Raw genomic sequence first — 22,646 nt, forward strand, 5'->3', positions numbered from 1 at the left:
TCTAGCCAGTGTTTCAAGAACTATGTTAAATAGAAGTGGTAAAGGTGGGCATCCCTGTCTTGTTCCAGTTTTAGAGGGAATGCTTTCAATTTTCTCCCTTTAGAATGATGTTGGCCTGGGGCTTAGCATAGATAGTTTTACATTATTGAGATATGTTCCTGTTATCCCTAGTTTTTCTAGTGTTTTGAACATGAAAGGGTGCTGTGTTTTGTCAAATGCTTTTTCTGCATCTATTGGGATGATCATATGGTTCTTATCATTAAGTCTACTGATGTGATGAATTACATTTATTGGTTTCTGTATGTTGAGCCAATCTTGCATCCCTGGGATGAGCCCCACTTGATCGTGGTGTACTATCTTTTTGATATATTTTTGTATTCAATTTGCCAGAATTTTATTGAGAATTTTGGCATCTATGTTCATTAGAGATATTGGTCTGAAGTTTTCTTTCTTTGATGTGTCTTTGCGTGGTTTTGGAATCAGGGTGATATTGGCCTCATAGAATGAGTTTGGAAGTGCTCCCTCTTTTTCTACTTCCTGAAATAAATTGGACAGTATTGGTATTACTTCTTCTTTAAAGGTCTTGTAGAACTCAGCTTGTATCCATCTGGTCCTGGGCTTTTCTTGGTTGGTAGGCTTCTGATGGCATTTTCTATTTCATTGCTTGAAATTGATCTGTTTAAATTGTGTATATCATCCTGATTCAATTTGGGCAAATTATATGACTCTAGAAATTTGTCAAAGCCTTTGATATTTTCTATTTTATTGGAGTACAAGTTTTTTCAAAATAATTTCTAATTATCCTCTGTATTTCTGTAGTGTCTGTTGTGATATTTCCTTTTTCTTTTTTTTTTTAATTTATTTTTTTATTGGTTGTTCAAAACATTATAAAGCTATTGACATATCATATTTCATACAATAGATTCAAGTTGGTTATGAACTCCCAATTTTACCCCAAATACAGATTGCAGAATCACATCGGTTACACATCCACATTTTTACATAATGCCCTATTAGTAACTGTTGTATTCTGCTACCTTTCCTATCCTCTACTATCCCCCCTCCCTCCCCTCCCATCTTCTCTCTCTACCCCATCCACTGTAATTCATATCTCTCCTTGTTTATTTTCCCATTCCCCTCACAACCTCTTATATGTAATTTTGTATAACAATGAGGGTCTCCCTCCATTACCATGCAATTTCCCTTTTCTCTCCCTTTCCATCCCACCTCATGTATCTGTTTAATGTTAATCTTTTCTTCCTGCTCTTCCTCCCTGCTCTGTTCTTAGTTGCTCTCATTATATCAAAGAAGACATTTGGTATTTGTTTTTTAGGGATTGGCTAGCTTCACTAAGCATAATCTGCTCTAGTGCCATCCATTTCCCTGCAAATTCTATGATTTTGTCATTTTTTAGTGCTGCGTAATACTCCATGGTGTATAAATGCCACATTTTTTTTATCCATTCATCTATTGAAGGGCATCTGGGTTGGTTCCACAGTCTAGCAATTGTGAATTGTGCTGCTATGAACATCGATGTAGCAGTATCCCTGTAGTACGCTCTTTTAAGGTCTTCAGGGAAAAGTCCAAGAAGGGCAATAGCTGGGTCAAATGGTGGTTCCATTCCCAGCTTTCCCAGGAATCTCCATACTGCTTTCCAGATTGGCCGCACCAGTTTGCAGTCCCAAAGACCTGAACAGACACTTCTCAGAGGAGGACATACAATCAATCAACAAGTACATGAAAAAATGCTCACCATCTCTAGCAGTCAGAGAAATGCAAATCAAAACCACCCTAAGATACCATCTCACTCCAGTAAGATTGGCAGCCATTATGAAGTCAAACAACAGCAAGTGCTGGAGAGGATGTGGGGAAAAGGGTACTCTTGTACATTGCTGGTGATATTTCCTTTTTCATCACGTATGTTAGTAATTTGAGTTTTCTCCCTCCTTCTCTTCATTAGCATGGCTGTTTGTCAATTTTATTTATTTTTTCAAAGAACCCAACTTTTTGTTTTGTCAATTGTTTGAATTTCCTTGATTTTAGCTCTGATTTTAATTATTTCCTGTCTTCCACTGCTTTTGGTGTTGACTTGTTCTTCTTTTTCTAGAGCTTTGAGTTGTAATGTTAAGTCATTTATTTGTTGGCTTTTTCTTCTTTCAAGGAATGAACTCCATACAATGAACTTTCCTCTTATTACTGCCTTCATAGTGTTCCAAAGATTTTGCTACATTGTGTCTGTGTTCTCATTTACTTCTAAGAATTTTTTCCTCCTTGATATCTTTGGCAACCCATTCAATAGCATATTATTTAGTCTCCAGGTGTTGGAGTACCTTTTTTTTTTATCATTGATTTCTAATTTTATTCCATTATGATCTGATAGAATGCAGGGTAGTATCTATGCTTTTTTTAATATTTGCTAACAGTTGCTTTGTGGCATGATACATAGTCTATTTTAGAGAAGGATCCATGCTGCTGAGAAGAAAGTATATTCGTTCATTTAAGGATGAAATATTCTATATATGTCAGTTAAGTCTAAGTTACCGATTATATTATTGAGTTTTATAGTTTTGTTCAGCTTTTGTTTGGATGATCTATCCAGTGGTGAAAGAGGTGTGGTAAAGTCATCCAGAATTATTTTGTTGTGGTCGATTTGGCTCTTGAACCTGAGAAGAGTTTGTTTGATGAACATAGATGCTCCATTGTTTGGAACTTATAAATTTATCATTGTTATGTCTAGTTGATGAATGGCTCCCTTAAGCAGTATGAAATATCCTTCTTTATCCCTTTTGATTAACTTTGGCTTGAAGTCTACTTTATTTGATATGAGGATGGAAACCCCTGCTTGCTTCTGCAGTCCATGTGAGTGGTATGATTTGTCCCAAACTGTCACTTTCAGTCTGTGGATGTCTTTTCCTATGAGTTTCTTGGAGGCAGAATATTATTGGGTCTTTTTTAATCCAATCTGCCAGTCTATGTCTTTTGATTGGTGAATTTAGACCATTAACATTCAGGGTTATTATTGAGACATGATTTTTATTGTCAGCCATTTTTGTTTATTTTTGGTATTTAACTTGATTTTGTTTCTCCTTTGATTATTTTTTCCTTTAGTGTAATACCTCCCTTTGCTAATTTTCATTGTTCCTTTTCAATTTCTCTTCATGGAATATTTTGCCGACAATGTTCTGTAGTGCAGGCTTTCTAGTTGTAAATTCTTTTAACTTGTTTATCATGGAAGGTTTTTATTTCATCATCAAATCTAAAGCTTAATTTTGCTGGACATAAGATTCTTGGTTGGTATCCATTTTCTTTCAGAGCTTGATCTATGTTCCAGGATCATATAGGTTTCAGGGTCTGGGTTGAAAAATCTGCACATAATCTAATTGGTCTCCCCTATATGTAATCTGACTCCTTTTTACCTTGGTTTTTAATATTCTCTCCTTATTCTGTATGTTAGGCATATTCATTATAATGTTCCTTGGTGTGGCTGTTGTGATTTTGTATATTTGGCATCCTGTAAGCCTCCTGAATTTGGTTTTCCAATTCATTCTTCATGTTTTGAAAATTTTCGAATATTATTTTATTGAATAGATTGCTCATTACTTTGGTTTGGAACTCTATACCTTTCTCTATCTCAATCTTAAATTTGGTCTTTTTATGCTATCCCATATTTCTTTAATGTTCTGCACATGGTTTCTTACCATTTTCAATGTATGGTCTACATTCTTTTCAAGATTATATATTTTGTCTTCATTGTCTGAGGTCCAGTCTTCCAAGTGGTCTAATCTGTTGGTGATGCTTTCAATTGAACTTTAAATTTGGTTTATTGTTTCTTTCATTTCAAGGATTTCTGTTTGGCTTTTTAAAGAATCTCTATCTCCCTATTGAAGTCATCTTTTGCTTCCTGATTTGTTCATGTGGCTCTTTGTCAAAATGATCTTTTGCTGCCTGTATTTTCTCTCCTATATCATCCTTTAATTCGCAGAACACTTTAATTATGTACATCCTGATCTCCTTCTATGTCATTTCTTCTGCTGTGCTGGCCATGGATTTTGATAATGTGGTATCTTGATTTGTTTGGGGCACTTTCTTCTCTTGTCTTTTCAAATTGCTTGTGTGTCTTCCGTTTCAGCACTGTGAATCCGAGGTGTAACCATTTTTACCCTATAGGCTTATAATGCCCCTGTAAGGATCCAATACCTCTCCTTTGAGGTGAAGAACAATGTTATCAGATCCCAATATAAACAACATACACCCTAAAAACAAATGTTTGCTAATAAGATGTTTACAGTTTGGTCACAATGTACAGAAATCGTGAATTCAATTATTATCTACAATATACTCAGTAGGTTTGTAAAAGGGGTTACACTTTCTGATGGTGAACAAAACCAGGGGTGAGGAGTAGGATGATATGCTGAGGAGGTAGGAGGTGAGGATATAGAGTTGTTATATCTTAGGAAGTGTGAAAGAGAAATCTAAAGAAGATGATTAATAGCAAAAGAAAAGAGAGGAAGTAATTTTGGGTAGACAAGCAAGTGGGAAGACAGAATACATAAAACAAATACACATATAAAGAAAAATAAAAAATGTTAAAATAGTAAAAATTGGTGGGGGAAAAAAAGAATATACAACACAAATGGAATATACTATTCAGATGCCCCAGTCCTCAAAATCCTAATTCATGCAAAGTACTTGGTTTCACATCACATATATTGGGGATGTGAGAATGGAGAGAGGGAAAAAAAAAATCTTGAAGGAAGACACAGGGATTGTTTTGGTTGGAAATCAGTATCTTTCCTGCTTCCCTTCTCATCCAATAGGTGGGGTTGTCTGTTGTTAGCTTTTATCTCCACCCTCGCGATGGTGAAGGTAACCAGGATGTCACTGTGCCAGGGTAGTGGCTTCTAGGGAGAGGGGGGAGTTAGAAACTGGGTACCTGGCCAGCCGGAGTTCCAAACTGGGAGTTGCCCCCTACTGAGGGTGATGAAGGTGACCCAAGATGGAGGCGCCTGCTTTCAGCAGTGAGCTGTCAGGTCAGGTGCAGGGAGCGGAGTGATGGCATTGGACGATGAGTTCAGAGAGGAGCTCTGTGCCTTGCAGTGAGTGGCTGTCAGCTGACTTCAGAGCCTGTGTGAAGTTCTCGCGTGCAGGCAGGCTACTGCCATAGGGGTCTATGTCCGCTGCTGTAGAGCCCCAAGATGGCAGCAACCAGCTGAGCCCTACCCTGAAAGATGGGGGTTCATACAGGAGTGCGGCAGGAATTCCTGTGTGTGAGAAGCTGCTGGGTGTCTTGTGTGGGAGTGGGGTTGGTGATTTCTGCTCGGGTGGGTGGCCAAAAGTTCTGCGCCGCTGATGATGGTCCCTCTTGGGTACCAGGTAGAACTGTGTGGGCGAGCAGTTGGGAGACCTACTCTGACGCTGAGACCTGGAGCCCTGGACAGGCACGTTGGCCATGATTCTTGCATGGAAGCAGGAATATTGCTCACAGAGAAGCAGTATTCTCACTACTTAAGTCTCAGGTCACGGAGAGACACAGAATGCTGCCTCTCTCTGGCCCGCCATCTTGGATTCCCCAAATTGTTTTCACATATTTGGGAAATTTTTGGATACCCTTTTGTTATTATATTCTATAATTCTTTTATAAATATTTTACATGATTTGTTATGTTAAATGTGCTTAAGTATGTTTATGGCCTGGAATATGGTCTAACTTGTTAAATATCCCACATGCATGGGAAAATAATATGTATTCTGCTTGTTTTGGGGTGGAGTGGCCTATAAGTGTTTGGTTTTGTTTAGGTCTTATAATCCTTACTAATTGTCTGTTCTGGTCCCATTGATTACTGAGAAATACATATTGAAGTCTCCAACTATAATTGCAAATTTATTTACTTTTAGTTCTATTTTTTTTTCCTTATATTTCAAGCCTGTTTTGTTAGGTGGATATTTAGTATTGCTACATCTTCTTGCTTATCTTTATCAATCATTATGTAATGTGTTTCTACATCCCTGGTAATACTTTTTGCTCTTTAGTATCTGATGTTATAGTCACTCCACCTTTGTTTTTTGTAGTTGTAGATGGACACAACACTTTTATTTGTTTATTTTTATGTGGTGTTGGGGATTAAACCCAGTGCCTCACACATGCTAGGCAAGTGCTCTGCCACTGAGCTACAGCCCCAGCCCTCTACCTTTCATTATTTATAGTGCATTTGTTTCCATCTTTTGCTTTTCATCTTTTTTTATCTTGGTATTTAAGATTTTTTCTTATCCAGGTGTGGTGGATCATGACTTAATCCCAGCCCCTCCAGAGTCTAAGGCAGGAGGACCACTTGAGCCCAGGAGTTGGAGACCAGCCTAAGGCAACAAAAAACATAATGATTCTCAAAAGAAGGAAAGGAAAAAAAAATTGCTTTCTTTTAGACAGTATATAATTGGGTCTTTCTTTTTTTATCCAAACTGACAGTCTCTTTTAATTAATATGTTTGGGACATTTTTATTTATTGAAATTATGAATATATTTGGATTAAAATCTGCCATCTTGGTATTTTTTATTTGTTCTAGTATTTCTTTTGTACCTCTAATTCTGCTTGCTTTTGGACTATGTATTTTTATTACTCTGTTTTCTCTCTACTGCTGGTCAGTTACTTAACTTTATTTTAAAACTGTTAGTAGCTGTTTTTAAATTTACAATGTTTAGCTTTCATTACTCACAATCTACCTTCAAATAATATACCATTTCTTGTATAGTGTCAGAATTTTATAATGGTATACTCTTAGTATATGCTCCTCATCTCCTGTGTTATTGTTGCCACTTGCTATAAACTTATAGTACATTGTTACTATTTATATTTAGTCAATTGTCTTTTAGAACATTTACAAATAAGAAATTCCTATTACATTTATGGAAGTGTAGTGCACTGTAAATGGACTGTCTCAGCTTTTGTTTTCTGAAATGAATCTTACCTTTTGAATGTTTTCATTGGCATAGAATTCTGGATTGACAGTTGTGTTTGTCAATTTAGTACTTTCAACATACCTCTTATGTCTTACAGCAAATCTGCTGTAATTATTTTTGTTTATATGTAACATTTTTATTGCTTCACCATTTTCTCGTTCTGTTTTTCTACAGTTTCAATACAAAGTGTCTAGATTTAAAAAAAAAAAAAAACTTGTTTAGACCTTTCTGAATTTGCAGTTTCATACCTTCTAGAAATCTATTAGTTTTCTTTAAATATTTCGTTTGTTCAGTGTCCCTCTCCTCTTCTTATGAGGTACCAATTATCCCCCACTCTTGCATGCTGTGTGTGCTTTTAACTTTTTATTCTTTGTATCCCAATTTGGGTGTTTCTTGTTCATCTACCTTCAAATTCATATTTCTTTCTTTATCATGTTTACTGATGAGCCCAAAGGGATTCTTCAACTGTTGCTGTTTTTTCATTTCTAGCATTTTAATTTTTTTTTTTTTTTTTTTTAGTTTCCATCACTTTTCTAAAATCCCTTGTTTCCTCAAGCATGTTGTCAAACTTTTCTGTTAGACTCCAACATCACTCATAGTCAGGAGATGCTGGGAGGCATCATAAGACCTGATTTCAAAATATATTACTGAGCCATAATAATAAAACCAGCATGGTACTGGCATGGAGACAGACACACAGGGTAAGGAGATGGAATAGAGGACCCAGAAATAAATGCACACACCTACAGCCACCTGTGTTTTTGACAAAAGTGCCAAGAACATACGTTAGAGAAAAGATATCCTCTTCAACAAATGATTCTGGGAAAACTGGATATCCACATGTGGAAGATAGAAAGTAGACCCACATCTCTCACCCTGTACAAAAATCAACTCATGATGGATCAAAGACCTGAATGATAGTTCTTGAAACTTTAAAAACTACTAGAGAAAAAACATAGGGAAAACACTTCAAGGTATTAGCACAGGCAATGATTTCCTGAATAAGATTCCAATAGCTTAGGAAATAAAAGCAAGGACTGACGACTGGGATTACATCAAATTCAAAAGCTTCTGTACAGCAAAGGAAACAATCAACACAGTGGAGAGAAAACCCACAGAATAGTAGAAAACCCTTGCCAGCTATTCATCTGACAGAGCAGTAATATCCAGAATATACACAGAACTCAAAAAAATTAATGACAAAAGAAGTAATCCAGTCAATAACTGGGCAAATGATTCTCAAAAGTAGTAAATATGGGGCTGGGGTTGTGGTTCAGTGGTAGAGTGCTTGCCTAGCATGTGTGAGGCATTGGGTTTGATCCTCAGCACCACATAAAAATAAATAAATAAATAAAATAAAGGCATTGTGCCCATCTACCTTTAATTTTTTTTTTGAAAAAGAAGTAAATATATGAAATAAAGATGTTCAACATCTTGAGCCATCAGGAAACTGCACATCAAAACTTCACTGAGATTCTTTCTCACCCTCTTCAGAGTTTCTATTATTAAAAAAAATATGTGGAAAAAAAGAAACCCTTATACATTGTTAGTGGAAATGTAAATTTTACAGCCACAATGGAAAACAGTATCAAGGTTCCTCAGAAGACTAAATACACAGCTACCATATAATCCAGGTATACCACTTTTGGGTACATATACCTAAAGGAGATGAAGTCAGCATACCTATGCTTATTGCAGCACTAGTCACAATGGCCAAAATATGGAATAAGCCTAGATGCCCCTCAACAGATGAATGGATTAAAAAATATGGGATATATACATAATGGAATATTATTCAGCCATAAAGAATGAAATCTTGTCAGTTGTAGGAAAATAGATGGAACTGGAGGTCATCACATTAAGCAAAACAAGCAAGAACAGAAAGATAAGTATTGCATATTTTCTCTCATGTGAAAAGTAAAAGAACCAAAAAAACCAGAATCACCAAAGTAGAAAAGGGAATATTAGGGAAGGGGAATAAGACCAGGGCAAGAGAGGAGAGATGGGAGGACAAAGGCAGTGGGGAGGTAAAGATAATCAAAGCATGAAATGCACATGTATGGAAATGACACTCTTGAAATTCATTACATTTGTAGAATTAAAATGTATTAATAATTATTATTTTTAAAAGACAAGTTGTAATTCTGCAGTTCACTCAGATTTTTTGGTGGGGGACATACTGGGAATTGAACCCAAGGGTGCTTTACCACTGAGCTACATCCCCAGTCTTTATTATTTTTTGAGACAGACTCTTACTAAGTTTTTTAGGGCCTCACTAAATTTCCGGAGCTGCCTTCAAAATTGTGATCCTCCCGCCTCAGCCTCCCCAATTGCAGGGATTACAATTATGTGCCACCACACCTGGATCAGTTTTTTTTTCTTGTTGCAAATGTGGGTATGATGCTTTTTCTGATTTTCTCCTACCTAAGACAAACTTAAATTCTCCTCAGTAGTTTGTCATTGTTGCTTTTGGACTTTGTTAGCTACCCCTGAATTTAAAATGAAAATGCAAAAAATCATGCATTGCCAAAACATTCTTTTTTAAAAGATTTTTTTAGTTGTAGATGGATACAGTATATCTATCTGTCTGTCTATCTATCTATCTATCTATCTATCTATCTATCTACCTACCTACCTATCTATTTATGTGGTGCTGAGGATCAAACCCAGTGCCTCATACATGTGAGGCAAGCTCTCTGCCACTGAGCCACAACCCCAGCCCCAAACATTTTTTAAAAAATTAAATTTTTATTAAAGCTTTATATATGATTCTACTTAATGTAAATTTCAAAGAATAGGCCAACTCTAATGTTTAAGGCACAGATTAAGTGTTAAGACCTCAGCAGTGGGTTAGCTCTGCATGGGAAGAGGGGTAGTGACTGAAGGAAACCCCTGGGCTTCTGGATGCTGGCAGAATCACCATCCAGGTTCTACTTTTTAACCTGGCTGGTAGTCATGTGAATGTTCACTTTGTGAATAATCACTGAAGCTGTATATTTATGTCTTCAGTATTTTCCAGCATATATATTGTACTATGTGAGAATCTCCGCTAACCCCCTAAAAAAGTTTTTGCCCAGTGGTAAGCTTTCTTTTTACTATATGTGCTTCAAATGGAGGAGTGGGACTGGTTAACCTCTAACACACTCTTGAGTTCTGTCTAGGAGTCTATAAAGATATTCTGCATTTTCTTGAAGTAAGGCAGGGGTTGGGGGTTCTTTCCTTATGTGGAACTGAGAGATGCAGACTTCAGATAAAGGCATATGTAAATGTTGGCTTTACTATGCACAAAAGCTGGATTCAAAGATAAGTGACCACAGTAGGCTATGAAATACCCAAACACTACTTAAGTCCAAAGCAGAGAAGGGAGACTTCAGTTTTCCCTGTAGCCTGCCTTAGGAATCTTAGAATTTGGCTGAAGTCAAAGAACATAAAGGGCTTTGGGAAGAGATTTTCCTTTAGGATGAGTCACAGCGAGTAAGGAAGTCTACTTTCTCCCTTGGATAGCAGAATAGTCATTCTCTAACACTCTATATAGACACATGAAAAGAAAGAAAGAAACGTTCCTCCTTAACAGGCAGACAAGCAGACTAGCTATGTTCGAGTCTTATCTTTGAAAAGAGCTCTTAAAATCTTTTTTTTTTTTTTTTTGGTGGTACTGGGGATTGACCTCAAGGCTTCTTACTTCTTGCTTTTATGGCTTATTTCCCTCCTTCCACTTCTAAATCTGTATGTATAATCCATCTCCATGTTTTTCCCAATAACTTTCTCTGAAGCACCTGTAGACACTAATTAAGTGAAGGAGAAGAGGGGACAGTCATATGTAGAGACTACTTTTCCCATTTCTACACTAAATGTTCCAGATTATGGCATATAAAGCTCCTCTAAATCTTGCTAAAATCCTGTTTTTCAGAGTGAAGTTTGGTTTAAGTACTTGCTTTTTAGTATGCAGAAGTGCTCAATGGTCTTCTATATCGTTTCCTTCCTAAATTAACAATAAAAATAACCATCTGCAACTTTAAGTCATTATTTCCTTCTCAGTGATGAATGATGATTACTGTGTCCACAAAGGTTTTTACTCGTGATATAAATTAGTATGGATAAGAGGTCCCCAAATTTCAGTTCACATACAGCAGCACATGTTCCTTTTAACTGGACTTTTATTTTTATTTAGACATATTGTAATTTATATACAGTTGCAAGAAACAATATAGATTCCATTTGTCCTTAATCTGATTTCGCCCAATAGTAACATCTTGTAAAACTGTAGTTCAATATCACAAGCAAGGTACTGACATCAAAGAATCACAATAGAGAATATCTCCATCATCACACAGATCTCTCCTATTGCCCTTTTATAGCCACATTCAATTCCCTCTGTCCCCTTCCCTCTATAACATGGTTGCCAGTAATCTGTTTTCCATTTCTATAATCTTGTTTTAAGAATGTTGAAAGGGATTGAGTTTTTCACCATGCATAATTATCTGGAATTCACCCAAGATATTGCACATATCCATAGTTTGTTCATTTTTAACTGTGGAGTCGTATTTTAAGGTATACATGTACCACTGTTTGCTTATCCATTCACCCATTCAAAAAATTTTGGGTTATTTTTGGCTCTTACACATAAAGCGGCTATAAATAGCAATACAGGGTGTTGCCTGAAAATGTGTTTATAATGATATGCAACTCTTTTCCTAACTTTCTGGCTGATAACCACAGAACAAAGGACATCAAAGCATTTGCCAAATATCCTAGACCACTTCCTTATAACTGACAATTAAATAATGACTCATTCTTATCCTTACTTGCAGTTTTACAACTATCTCTTACCTGACCTTGCAAAGTCCTTGACTGAGCCTTAACTAGATAAGATAAATGTTTTTCAAAGCATATTATTTGAAACATGAACTCCTGAAAAGTTCCTAAAAGGTAGTGGTGGAGGGGGGTTCATGGCCACATTGAAGAATATATTACTCTTGAAATTAACAAATGCACACTGGTGTACAAAAGGAGGAATTCAGTAGCCAGCTACCCAAGTTCACATCCCAGCTTCATCACTAGCTAGAAATAGTAACCCTTGGCAAGACACTTAACCTTCCTATACCTAAGTGTCTTCATTTGTAAAATGAATAGTATTCCACTCATATGAATGGAAGAATGTGAGGACACATAGAAAGCACTTGATAAATATTATTTATTTATTTCTATTACTGCCATGACAAATTCAAATTTTCATAATACATAGGCCCTATTCCTGGAGATGCAGATTCGTTAAGTATGGGGTAAGAGTCTGGTCTTGATGGAAGCAGAGGCTCAACTTTATTAAAAATATGTCCAAGATAAATACTATATAGACAGTATTTAAATGCAGACCAAATTTCTTGGAGGGGAGGCATTACATTTGTGTCCATGTACAAATTTAGTACATCCTTTAAATGATTAACTCTGCTATCCTGAAGAGTGTAGTTCTCTCTCATGTTGGGATTATAACATCATAAACCCATGATTCCTCAAGAGGTAGTTCAATAAAACAAAAAGCAGTTTGGTGCAGTTGACACCAAAAAAAAAAAAAAATCCTAAATATATAGCAATTAGCATTGATACATGAAAATTTTAGCTGTGGGTCATAGCTTAGCAAATCAAATGTACAATAAGATATTATTTCCTTAGAAATAAAACAATCATGATTGCTATTATTTCTTAAGGTTCTACCACCACAGTGCTTGTTTCCAAAGGTCTCTTTCTGATCAAATACGAGGACAATTTCCAGGGCACACAGGGAATCATTCTGGAGGCGGTGGCAATCTTCTGACCACTTCTACAGCAATCCTCAGGTAGGCTTTAGCCTGGAAAAAAACAGATTCATTTGTTCCACATTTCTCCCAGTAGACACTGAATGACTCATGAACTGTTTGTCATAGATGCCCACTGTATTTGATGGTAAAAAGGTTGGCTGAGAGGAAGAAATTCAGTAGGGAGGAGATAATGCTGTGTATATTACAGGTGGGGCAGGGGAGAAAGGATTTTAGATTATGGTAATTATTTGGAAGGTAACTTTCTGAAAAAATTTGTAGAGCCAGCAATTACTGTTTTTCAAACTCTAATCCTAGTGTCAACACACTAGAAACCCAGTGCAGTTGTAGAAAAATTATACCTTCCTCCTCTGATAAGTTGATAATCCTGAGTTAGATACTACCAGAACTGCTTTGGCATAGAGGTCTTAGTCATTTTAAGGAGGATTATTTATCACGACCCTATGGTTTATCTTTAGAAAGCATTTTCTTCATTCTAAATGGTTTGTAACACCAGCACTGAGTACCTGTGGGCTCTTTTACCTAGCAAATTTTGGGTGTCATCCAAGAATTTCTGGTTCAGTGTTACACTCTTCATCACTGGGATCTGCAGTGCAATGAATTACTAAGAGAAGCTTCTAAACCACAGAGTGGGCCACAAATTAAACCAAAGCCCATGTGTCCTAGTTAGAACAATGATCATAGTATTTGAATTTTATAAATTTTAAAAACTAATTGTCATGCAAATATTACTTTCTTGACTTACCCTACTCATAAAACACAACTACAAAACAAACAGTAAGATTTTCTAAAACTATTGATGTCTACATTGATATATTTAAAGTCATACACCTTATACTATGTATCAGTGATAACAGCTAAAATTTACTGAGTACTTAATATTTGGCAAGTATTTCATTTATCTACATAGTTACCATAGTGGGTAAATTCTGTCATTATTCTCACTTTACAGATGAGAAATCAAGACCCAGAAAAGCAAAGAGTCTGTCCAGAGCATTAATGCTAGTAGATACTGAGCTGGGCTTTGAACCTAGCTGACCAACCTCTCAGCTCCGCACGGTAAAAAGATATATTTGAGGTGTGTTTGCTGACTTGATGAAATGCGTTAAGGATGCTTCACATATCTTCATTTTCAGAGACTGCCTGAACCCTAAGAATTATATTTTAATTTTACAAGAAAACTGTTAAAATTTCATCTTAAAAAGTTCTTTAAAAAAAAAAAAAAAGAAGCTTTCTAAACATGGATAAGTTAAATGTTTTTTACAGCGTACCTACTACATCAAGTACTTCACACTTAGTCATGTAAAAAAAGCATCATGGGTTCAACTTATATGAAGAAACTGGAAGTTGTTTGTTCAAGGTCCTAATATGTGCAGATTGGAAAACATTCACAGTAGGTCCAACTCACTCTAATGCCCAGCTCTTTCTACTATACCATATATTAAGCAGTTATTCACAACACAAGTAATTATAATCATAATGAATAGTCTAAAAATGGTTTAACTCTGTTATATTTTATAGAATCAATCATTTTTGTTTAAAATGGAAATAACTTGTACTTAAAAATAAATATTTTTCTCAAACTTAATGTGTTAATTTTCACTCATCATCCTTAAAAATACTCCTTTTCCCCCATACTGTGGGATGTAATGATATAAAGGGAAGCAGAAGAGCTTGAGGGTGAAGAATTGGGGCCTTAAAGCAGATAGGCCAGGTTTGGAATCTCAGCGTCAGTACTTATGAGCTGAGGGGACACTGGTAGGTTACTTGACCCTTCTAGTCTTAATTTTCACATCTGTAAAGTGGTTATAAACTATATTTACCTAAAAGGGCTTGGGGGAATATTAAGTGAGAATAAGGCATGTGGAGTGCTGGCACAGAGGAAGCAGATAGGATTTACGAGGAGCTGCTGCTATTATCATCATACACTTGAGAAATTTGCAATCTCATTTAAGAGCTCATATTAACATGCCCTTTGAGCACTTTTCCCACCTGAGGAATAATTAAACTAAACTTTTCCTTTTTGTTTAATACGTATCTGGCAAAAGGTCACACATACATCAGATGTAAAAGATTTGACTGAGATTTCCCAAACACTCTCTTCTTCCATCACCTCAACTCAACACAACTGATCATTCCTTTTTACTCTAGGTCTCTTTATTAGACCGCCTAGAAGCACAAATATACATATAGAACCTATTTGTCTGCAACAGTGGAGAACCAATATGCAAGAAGTTTATGGAAGTTTCCTTTGTCTTTAGATGTTGAAGTTTTAATTTGTCATGCATGGTCATTTCATATTAAGAATGTGAGGTGATACTTTGGAAAATAAGAGACAATAAATTTTCCACTTACATTTGTAAATCTTTACCACAAGTTTCTTATAGCACATTTTTCTGCACCTAACATTTGTACTTGATAGAAAGGATAAAGCCACAAAATTATCAGTCAATCATGGGCCCATTTCTTGTATCCTGGTCTCAGTCAAGGGCAAAGACAGTTTTAGTTGAATTAACAATTACATTCTGACCTGCATGAGGCCATGCTATTGCGTTTCTACCTTCTAAGTAACCACCTTCCCCACCACCCCCACCTTCCTCTATTGCTTTCCCTGGCTGTTAATGCCACTCACATTTGGAGTTTTCCTCCTTTTCCCTAAGTGATATGTGTATGTATAGGGTTTGGCCATTTGCTGGGTCCATAGCAGCCTGTCAGTGCTTTTAATTGGTGCTACAAGTCCTTCCAACTTTTCCAATGATATCTCAAATTCACTAAAATTCACACCTTTAAATTAATCACTGCCTTTAGTGTTTGCCCCTTCTGAAAGCTAAATGTTGTCGGGAATGTTAACTCCTTAGTGCCTTTAAAGTATTCTGTGGGTAGAGAACTGAGAGTTCTGACAGTTGGTGCTAGAGGAGGGAGTGATGGGATAGAAGGGAATGTGGATTAAGAAGGAAGTCAAAAACAAAAGATGAAACTTTGCTGATTAGTAATTTTGCTTGTGGATCAACCTCTAAAAGCAAACAAAAAAGTGTAGGGCTAAGGGGCTAATGAGCAACTGCAGGGAGCCACTCATGAATTACATCAAGCCATGTAGATTTAGGTTTTTCCTTGGGATCCATCCACTGCTCCCCTGCATGCATTAGACTGACCAAGGCACATGACCTCTATCTCCGCTCTATGAGGAAGACCCCTCCTCATATCTCCGAAGTTGGGTGTAACCCGTTGGCAACTGGACAGCCCACCTCTTACCTTATTTGGCAAAGAACATTCCATGAAAAACTTTCGATGTTCCCTGCTATAAATAAAGCAAGCGGGAGCTCCATTTTGTTCTTTTCGGTGTGCAAGCTCCATCCTAAGATCGGCTAGCTTGTCCTTTCTAGAAACATTTCCTGTGTTCTTTTTTTTTTTTTTTGGTCACACAACCTTTCTTTCTTAGTCTTTATTTCTCAGCCAGCCTATTCCACCAAGAGGAACCCCATTCCCACCGCCTGCGTGGTGGGACATGGGCATGAAGCAACAACTAATTTTACAGTTTCCATCCTATTAACTTTTGTGGAAGTTTATGTTGGCAAGTAAATTCTCCCTTTATTCTTTAAATGAAGGTGTATAGGTAGAATTGGCACTGAGCTTCTGCCAATACCACAGGATCTATTGAAAGTGTTGTGATTACTTTCTGGGACTGAATTTCCATTTCAGTTTGTAGGGGAAAAGGAAAGAGTTTTATGAGCAGGCAAAACTCATTATGAGACTAACTAGAAGGATGCAGATTCCAAGACTCAATTACAACTTCCTAACCTTCAGGAGTTAACTTCTTTAACACTGAAGCTGGGAACTCTACTCTCATTTCAAAATTCAAATTCTGCCACTGTGAATTTCAAATGCCAAGGGAGAGTGACATTTATCTAGTGTTATGTAAGGGAATGGGCATAAGTGGGCTCAGCCCTTTAATAAAGGGAAGAGAAAAGACATTTTGTGTCATGACATCTTAGATGCAAGTTTCAGAAGTTAATAAGTACAGTTGTATTCTATTTGGCATTTTCAAAGTATTTTCACATTATTATTTCATTTCATCCTCATTATGACATAAATTTATAGATGTAGAGAAAGGTTCAAGAGGTTAGGGAAATTGCTTCAGGTTACACTTAGAAACTGGCACACTTGGTGATGAATCCCTGCGCTGACTCAGCTTTAGTCTTTTCGTTCCATGCAGAGATCCCCTTTGAGAATTTAACAAAACTTCTTGTTCAGTTCCCCAGAAAAACGTTTCTTCACACATTCTGGATTTAATTTCAGGGGATTCTCAGACCCATGTGAAGATCATGTTAGGCCCTGCAGCTGTGCATGCCAGGGCAATCCAAGAGATAGAGTCTGCTTATCCTCTTCTCTAAGCTCTGTGATATTATGAACAGAGTTGAACTGAAACTCAGCTTATATACACAACAGACACTGAACTAACCTTGCAGTTATTAGAAAGTGAAGTAGACAATGCGTTGGGAAGAGAATGCATGGGCTGTACATCAGAGGTGAGCGTGGAATTGGCTTTCAGTACTATCTTAGACAAGCTTCCTTAATGTAAATGAACCCCTGCTATTCATCTAAAATAATGTAGATTATTATACCTATATTATTATACCTATATGCTATGAGAATCAAATAAAATAATGTATTCAATATACTGAAGCACTATAGAGGAAACTGAAGAAATAATAGCTATAATATAGGACCCAGAAGTTGATATACTGGAAAGAAGCTAACATTTGAAAGGAATAGACTTGTCTTTTAATCACACCTTACAATTTAATACCTCTGTAACCTTGGAAAAAATATTTAAATTCGATAAGCCTCAGGTTCCTCATCTGCAATAACGGGGCTATTTACATATTAATTTTTTGTGAGGATTTGTGAGGATTAAAATAATGTAAATAAAATGCCTGACAGTGTCTAGCACACTATAATTAACATTATTATTAAGAAGATGACTAGTAATAACAAATATCTGCAAACCATGAGTAGGAAGTAATATCTTCCATGGAAAGAGAACTAAATACAACATATTATTATTTTTTCCTTCTTATGGCCATGTCTAAATCTTAAAATTGATCAGATATCTTCATATTCTTACATGAAATTCTCATCATTTTTACAATAACCTCACCAAATCAAAGTTAGCCTAAACTATAAAGGTTTAGGCTGTCCTACAACTCTAGAAATGTTACCCAGAAACAGTAAAATAATGGGTCTAATATTTATGCAAATATAGATAATATTGTAAAAATATGTAACTCCAAAAAACTCCACAAACACAGTTGTTTAGGCTTTCAAATCATCTTAACTATCTTTGGATGACTGTTTCATGTTCTCTTATATTATATTCCTCTAACATCACAGTGATGTGTCTTGCTTTTGGAGAATTTCAAAGAAAAAAAATAATGAATAGGTGGAAAAATATTTAAAAATCAAAACCCATAATTGAAATAAACTAGTAAGTAACTTTTCTTATTTATAAGGAATCACTGTGGGATGTCTAAATATTCAGTTCTTGGGAGGCATTTGAATGTGTGTAATTTAAAAAAAAAATCCTTCAATTTTGGTATTTTTCATATACTACATTTATAAAATACACCTATAGTAGTTGGGATTGTCAGATTTTAATTATGAAAGCAATTAAGAATTATAGTTTTACACTACTCTAAGATTTCAACTCACTCCAGGCAGAATGACAGCTATTAAGAATACAAACAATAAGTGTTGGCTAGGATGTGGGGAAAAAGGCACAATCATACATTGCTGGTGGGATTGCAAATTGGTGCAGCCAATATGGAAAGCAGTATGGAGATTTCTTGGAAAATTTGGAATGGAACCACCATTTGACCCAGCTATCCCACTCCTCTGTTCATACCCAAAGGACTTAAAAGCAGCATACTATAGTAATGCAGCCACATCAATGTTTGTAGCAGCACAAGTCACAATAGCTAAATTGTGAACCAAACTAGATGCCTTTATTAATAAGTGGATAAAGAAACTGTGGTATATATACACAATGGAATTTTACTCGCCATTAAAAGAGAATAAAATCATGGCATTTGCAGGTAAATAGATGAAGTTGGAGAATATCATGCTAAGTGAAGTAAGCCAATCCCAAAAAACCAAAGGCTGAATGTTTTCTATCATAAGTGGATGCTGAACCATAATGGGGGTGGGGAGGGGAGCATGGGAGGAATGAAGAAACTTTAGATAGGGCAAAGGGAAGGAAGAGGAAGGGAGGGCATGGGGGTAGGAAAGATGGTAGAATAAGGTGGATATCATTACTCTAAGTACATGTATGAAGACACAAATGATGTGACTACTTTGTGTACAACTAGAGAAATGAAAAATTGTGCTCTATATGTGTACTATGAATTGAAATGCATTCTGCTGTCATGTATAATAAATTAAAGTAAATAAATTTTAAAAAAGAATTAAAGTTTTGCTATCTGAAAGCTATCTATACAAGACTAAAAAAGGAAACAACATTTTTTTTAGTCTTTGAAGAATCGTTTTTATTGTGGAATATAAAAAGAACATAAAGCATAAATATATTACTTTTTTAGTGGAAACATATGTAATCACGACCCAGACCAAGAACCATACTTGCTGATACCCCTGAAATCCTCTATTCACTCCTTTCTAGTCATCTTACAAAGTAGCCACTGCCCTGACTTAATGGTGATCACATCTTTGGGTCTTGGTCTTAATTTTTTTTTAATTTGTTCCAATTAGTTATACATGACAGTAGAATGTACTTTGACACATCATACATAAATGGAGAATAATTTAACATTTAATCCTAAAAGGTGGAGAAAAGTAAAACAATGATAACTGCTATGCTGGATTTACTCAAAGATCATATTACCAGCAACTCAATCACCTGTGCCGTAGCTATTGACCCTTAAGAAAGGGAAAAGGCCCCTGGGCCTCTGAAAGAGATAACTCAAAATGAATCAACTTTACTCATCCAAAATTCTTGGTGTAATTTATTCTTTATTTATAGCTCTAGCCAAGCTGGTATCTTTTATTTTTTCAGTTCACAGAAGATTTGACAAAGCAAATTAGAATGAAAAGGGTAGAGATTATGGAAAGACAAAATAATATAGTACTATAAGGTTACACCCATTAGCTAAGGGGTTAAAAAAAAGACAAACTATTAGAATAAGATTGACTGGGGATATTCAGGAAAGGGACACAAAAACTACACCAAAATTGATCTACTAGTTGACAACTCAATTTCTAAAGTTAAATATCAAGTACTACTTAGGACAGAAAAGATACATTTTACTTCTACTTTGAAAAGATTAAAATAAAAGATTTTATGCTTAAACATTTTATATTTTGGCAATTTTTAAAATCTATTAACTGTATCCCCAATGATATTAGTTAATGAAACATTACTAGTCTTTGCATTCCACTTCTCTGATGATGCACACTCTTTATCTATCCAAGGTAACACTTTATTACATTAGCTTCCCTTCTCCCAACAATCAACTGGACTTGGAATACTGAAATATAATTATCTCATTATATTTCACATATTTTTAATATTTTTTTAGTTGTCAACACACCTTTGTTTTATTTATTTATATGCAGTGCTAAGGATTGAACCCAGTGCCTCACACATGCCAGGCAAGTGCTCTGTCACTGAGCCACAACCCCTAGCCCCTTTACAGACTCTTATTTGTGTTACTCATGAGAAAACTGGTTGGGTGATGATTCTCTATAAGTGAATTTATTGAGCTGGTAGTTTAGAGTCAACACTGGCAGCCTGCCATATAAAACAGTGATTAATTTAAATATATTTTGAACAAGTTAACTAAACCTTGTTTATATATATGCCCTCTGAACATGAACAGATAAGCTTGATCATCCCAATGTTATTTTTCAAAAAGTGTATATCCTGTAAAAAGTAATAAAAAATATTTAAAATCATAACTTACCTCATCACTTTCAGGCTGTGAAAACACAACTGGCTGGCCTGTATCTGAAGTCTCCCTTATACTGGGGTATAAGGGGATCTCTCCTGAAAGAGCCCACAAGATATTTGTTAGTACCAGAGAGGTCTTTTACAGGCATTTGGAATTCCACTATTTAAATTTTGGGAAAAAAATAAATAAAATCTGAACAGAACTCATTTGAATTAAACTGTATTATGACTATCCTTGAATTAAGCTGAGTCATGACATTCTCAATTTGTTAAATCTCGGACAAAGGAATTTCAAACAAAAATTTAGAGGCAAGAACTGCATGTGAGCACATGAAGTCTATGTGGCAATCAACCAATACATGAAGCCTCAATTTGCTTTTCACTGGAGGTCTTTTAGCAAGGAATAGCTTAGGAGACATTTGTAAATTATTTTCCCCTGTAATATCCAGTATAGATATATCATGCCACACAGCAAGAGGAGAAGATGCCCAGTAGTCCAAACAAACTACGACAAAATAACCTTCCAATGCTCGCAGATGAGTGAGCCAAGAGAAAGTAGGCCAACCTGTTGCTTCACCTGTCTGCCCCTCTATCAAGTAGAATCATCTTTCTTTTGCAATTTACTCATCTATGTACCATTATATGTAACTTATAAGTTTGAAGAGTTCTCAGGAAGTATATAATAAAAACCTCCACTATATAGATAGTAGTTGGAGATGTTACCTGATTTCAGTCTCAATCTCTTCATAATTGAATCTGCTGCTCTAGTTCAAGGGGTAACCCTCTGGATTCTGTGACTGAATTAAAAGGCGGGAGATGGGTCCTGAGCTGGAACTCTAAATTATTTTCCCATAATAATGTTAGACATGGCAGTCTGCAGAACTATCCAATTTTTGTGACCTGAAATCACTGTTTCTGTATCATTGTATCAATGTTTCTGATAACATTTTTAGGCTACTGTACACTTGTGAGCCATTGGTTAAAATGTAACTTCCCAATAAGAGATTGTTTCTTTATGAGATGTTTCAAATTCTAAGTAAATGACTTACAAAATTGCACCACTCATAAGTTAGGGAATTACAATATTGTCAACATAATTGAATAATGCCATTATAATTACACATTTACTTTATGATATAAGTGAATGTCAATCTGTTATGTCATTATGCAGATTTGGAAAATTGAACTTTCTAGGTTAGTTAATGAAAACATTGCAGAATATAATTAGTGGCTATGATTATAGCAATGTATCAAAATATATCATTAGTATTCACCTAGCATTATAGTTGCTCTAATAGTGCAAATGTTTAATAACAGTAACACATTTATCATTAACTTTTAGAAATTTAATTATAATAGAGAATGTTTTGAAATTCTTTGATCTCTAAGGGATCTTAATTTTTAACTACCTAAAACTAACAATTCATATTCTGTCTCCCTTATTCAGAATGTAATATCTGCTATTTCCCAGAACAGAAACTCACTCACAATAACAATATCAAAACATTTTCTAAAAAGTCCACTAAGTTGTGGATTTTTGAAAAATCTCATTTTAACCCAAATCTGGGTTTTGCTCACTTAAGATGATTGTAGTTCTTCTCACTAATTTAAATTGATTCTTTAATTCAGTGCTATGAACAGTGTACATAATATAAATTTCAGGTGTCATATTTTATAGACATTAGCAAATACATAAAAAAGATTATAGATAGAGTAGAGGAAGATGGCAGTGAGGGAGAGGAAGAAAGAAGGGAGAAGTACTGAGGACTGAAATAGACCCAATTGTGTTAATTGCATTTATTAATATGTCCAAGTGAATCCCACAACTATATACAACTATAATGTACTAATAAAAAATATTGTAGAAAGCAGTAAATACTGTCATTTTAAAGCTGGAAAAATGACAAATACAGAAGTGA

At 35.6% G+C, this 22,646-nt stretch overlaps 1 protein-coding gene across 4 annotated transcripts in view; it reads right to left on the reverse strand.

Annotated features, from left to right (window-relative positions):
- Positions 1-11,093: 11,093 nt before the first annotated feature.
- Nubpl (NUBP iron-sulfur cluster assembly factor, mitochondrial) overlaps positions 11,094-22,646 on the reverse strand; it is a 204,382-nt gene continuing 192,829 nt past the window's right edge. For all 4 annotated transcript variants that reach the window (XM_048798711.1, XM_015491674.2, XM_015491682.2 and 1 more), the window contains 2 exons: positions 20,741-20,823; positions 11,094-12,800 (listed from right to left, as the gene is read on the reverse strand). In XM_048798711.1, coding sequence (XP_048654668.1) covers positions 12,738-12,800; positions 20,741-20,823 — 146 coding nt within the window. In that variant the 3' untranslated portion in view covers positions 11,094-12,737. The remainder of the gene's footprint in view (positions 12,801-20,740; positions 20,824-22,646) is intronic.

This window comes from Marmota marmota, unplaced genomic scaffold, assembly GCF_001458135.2.
Source record: "Marmota marmota marmota unplaced genomic scaffold, marMar, whole genome shotgun sequence".
NCBI lineage: Eukaryota > Metazoa > Chordata > Mammalia > Rodentia > Sciuridae > Marmota > Marmota marmota.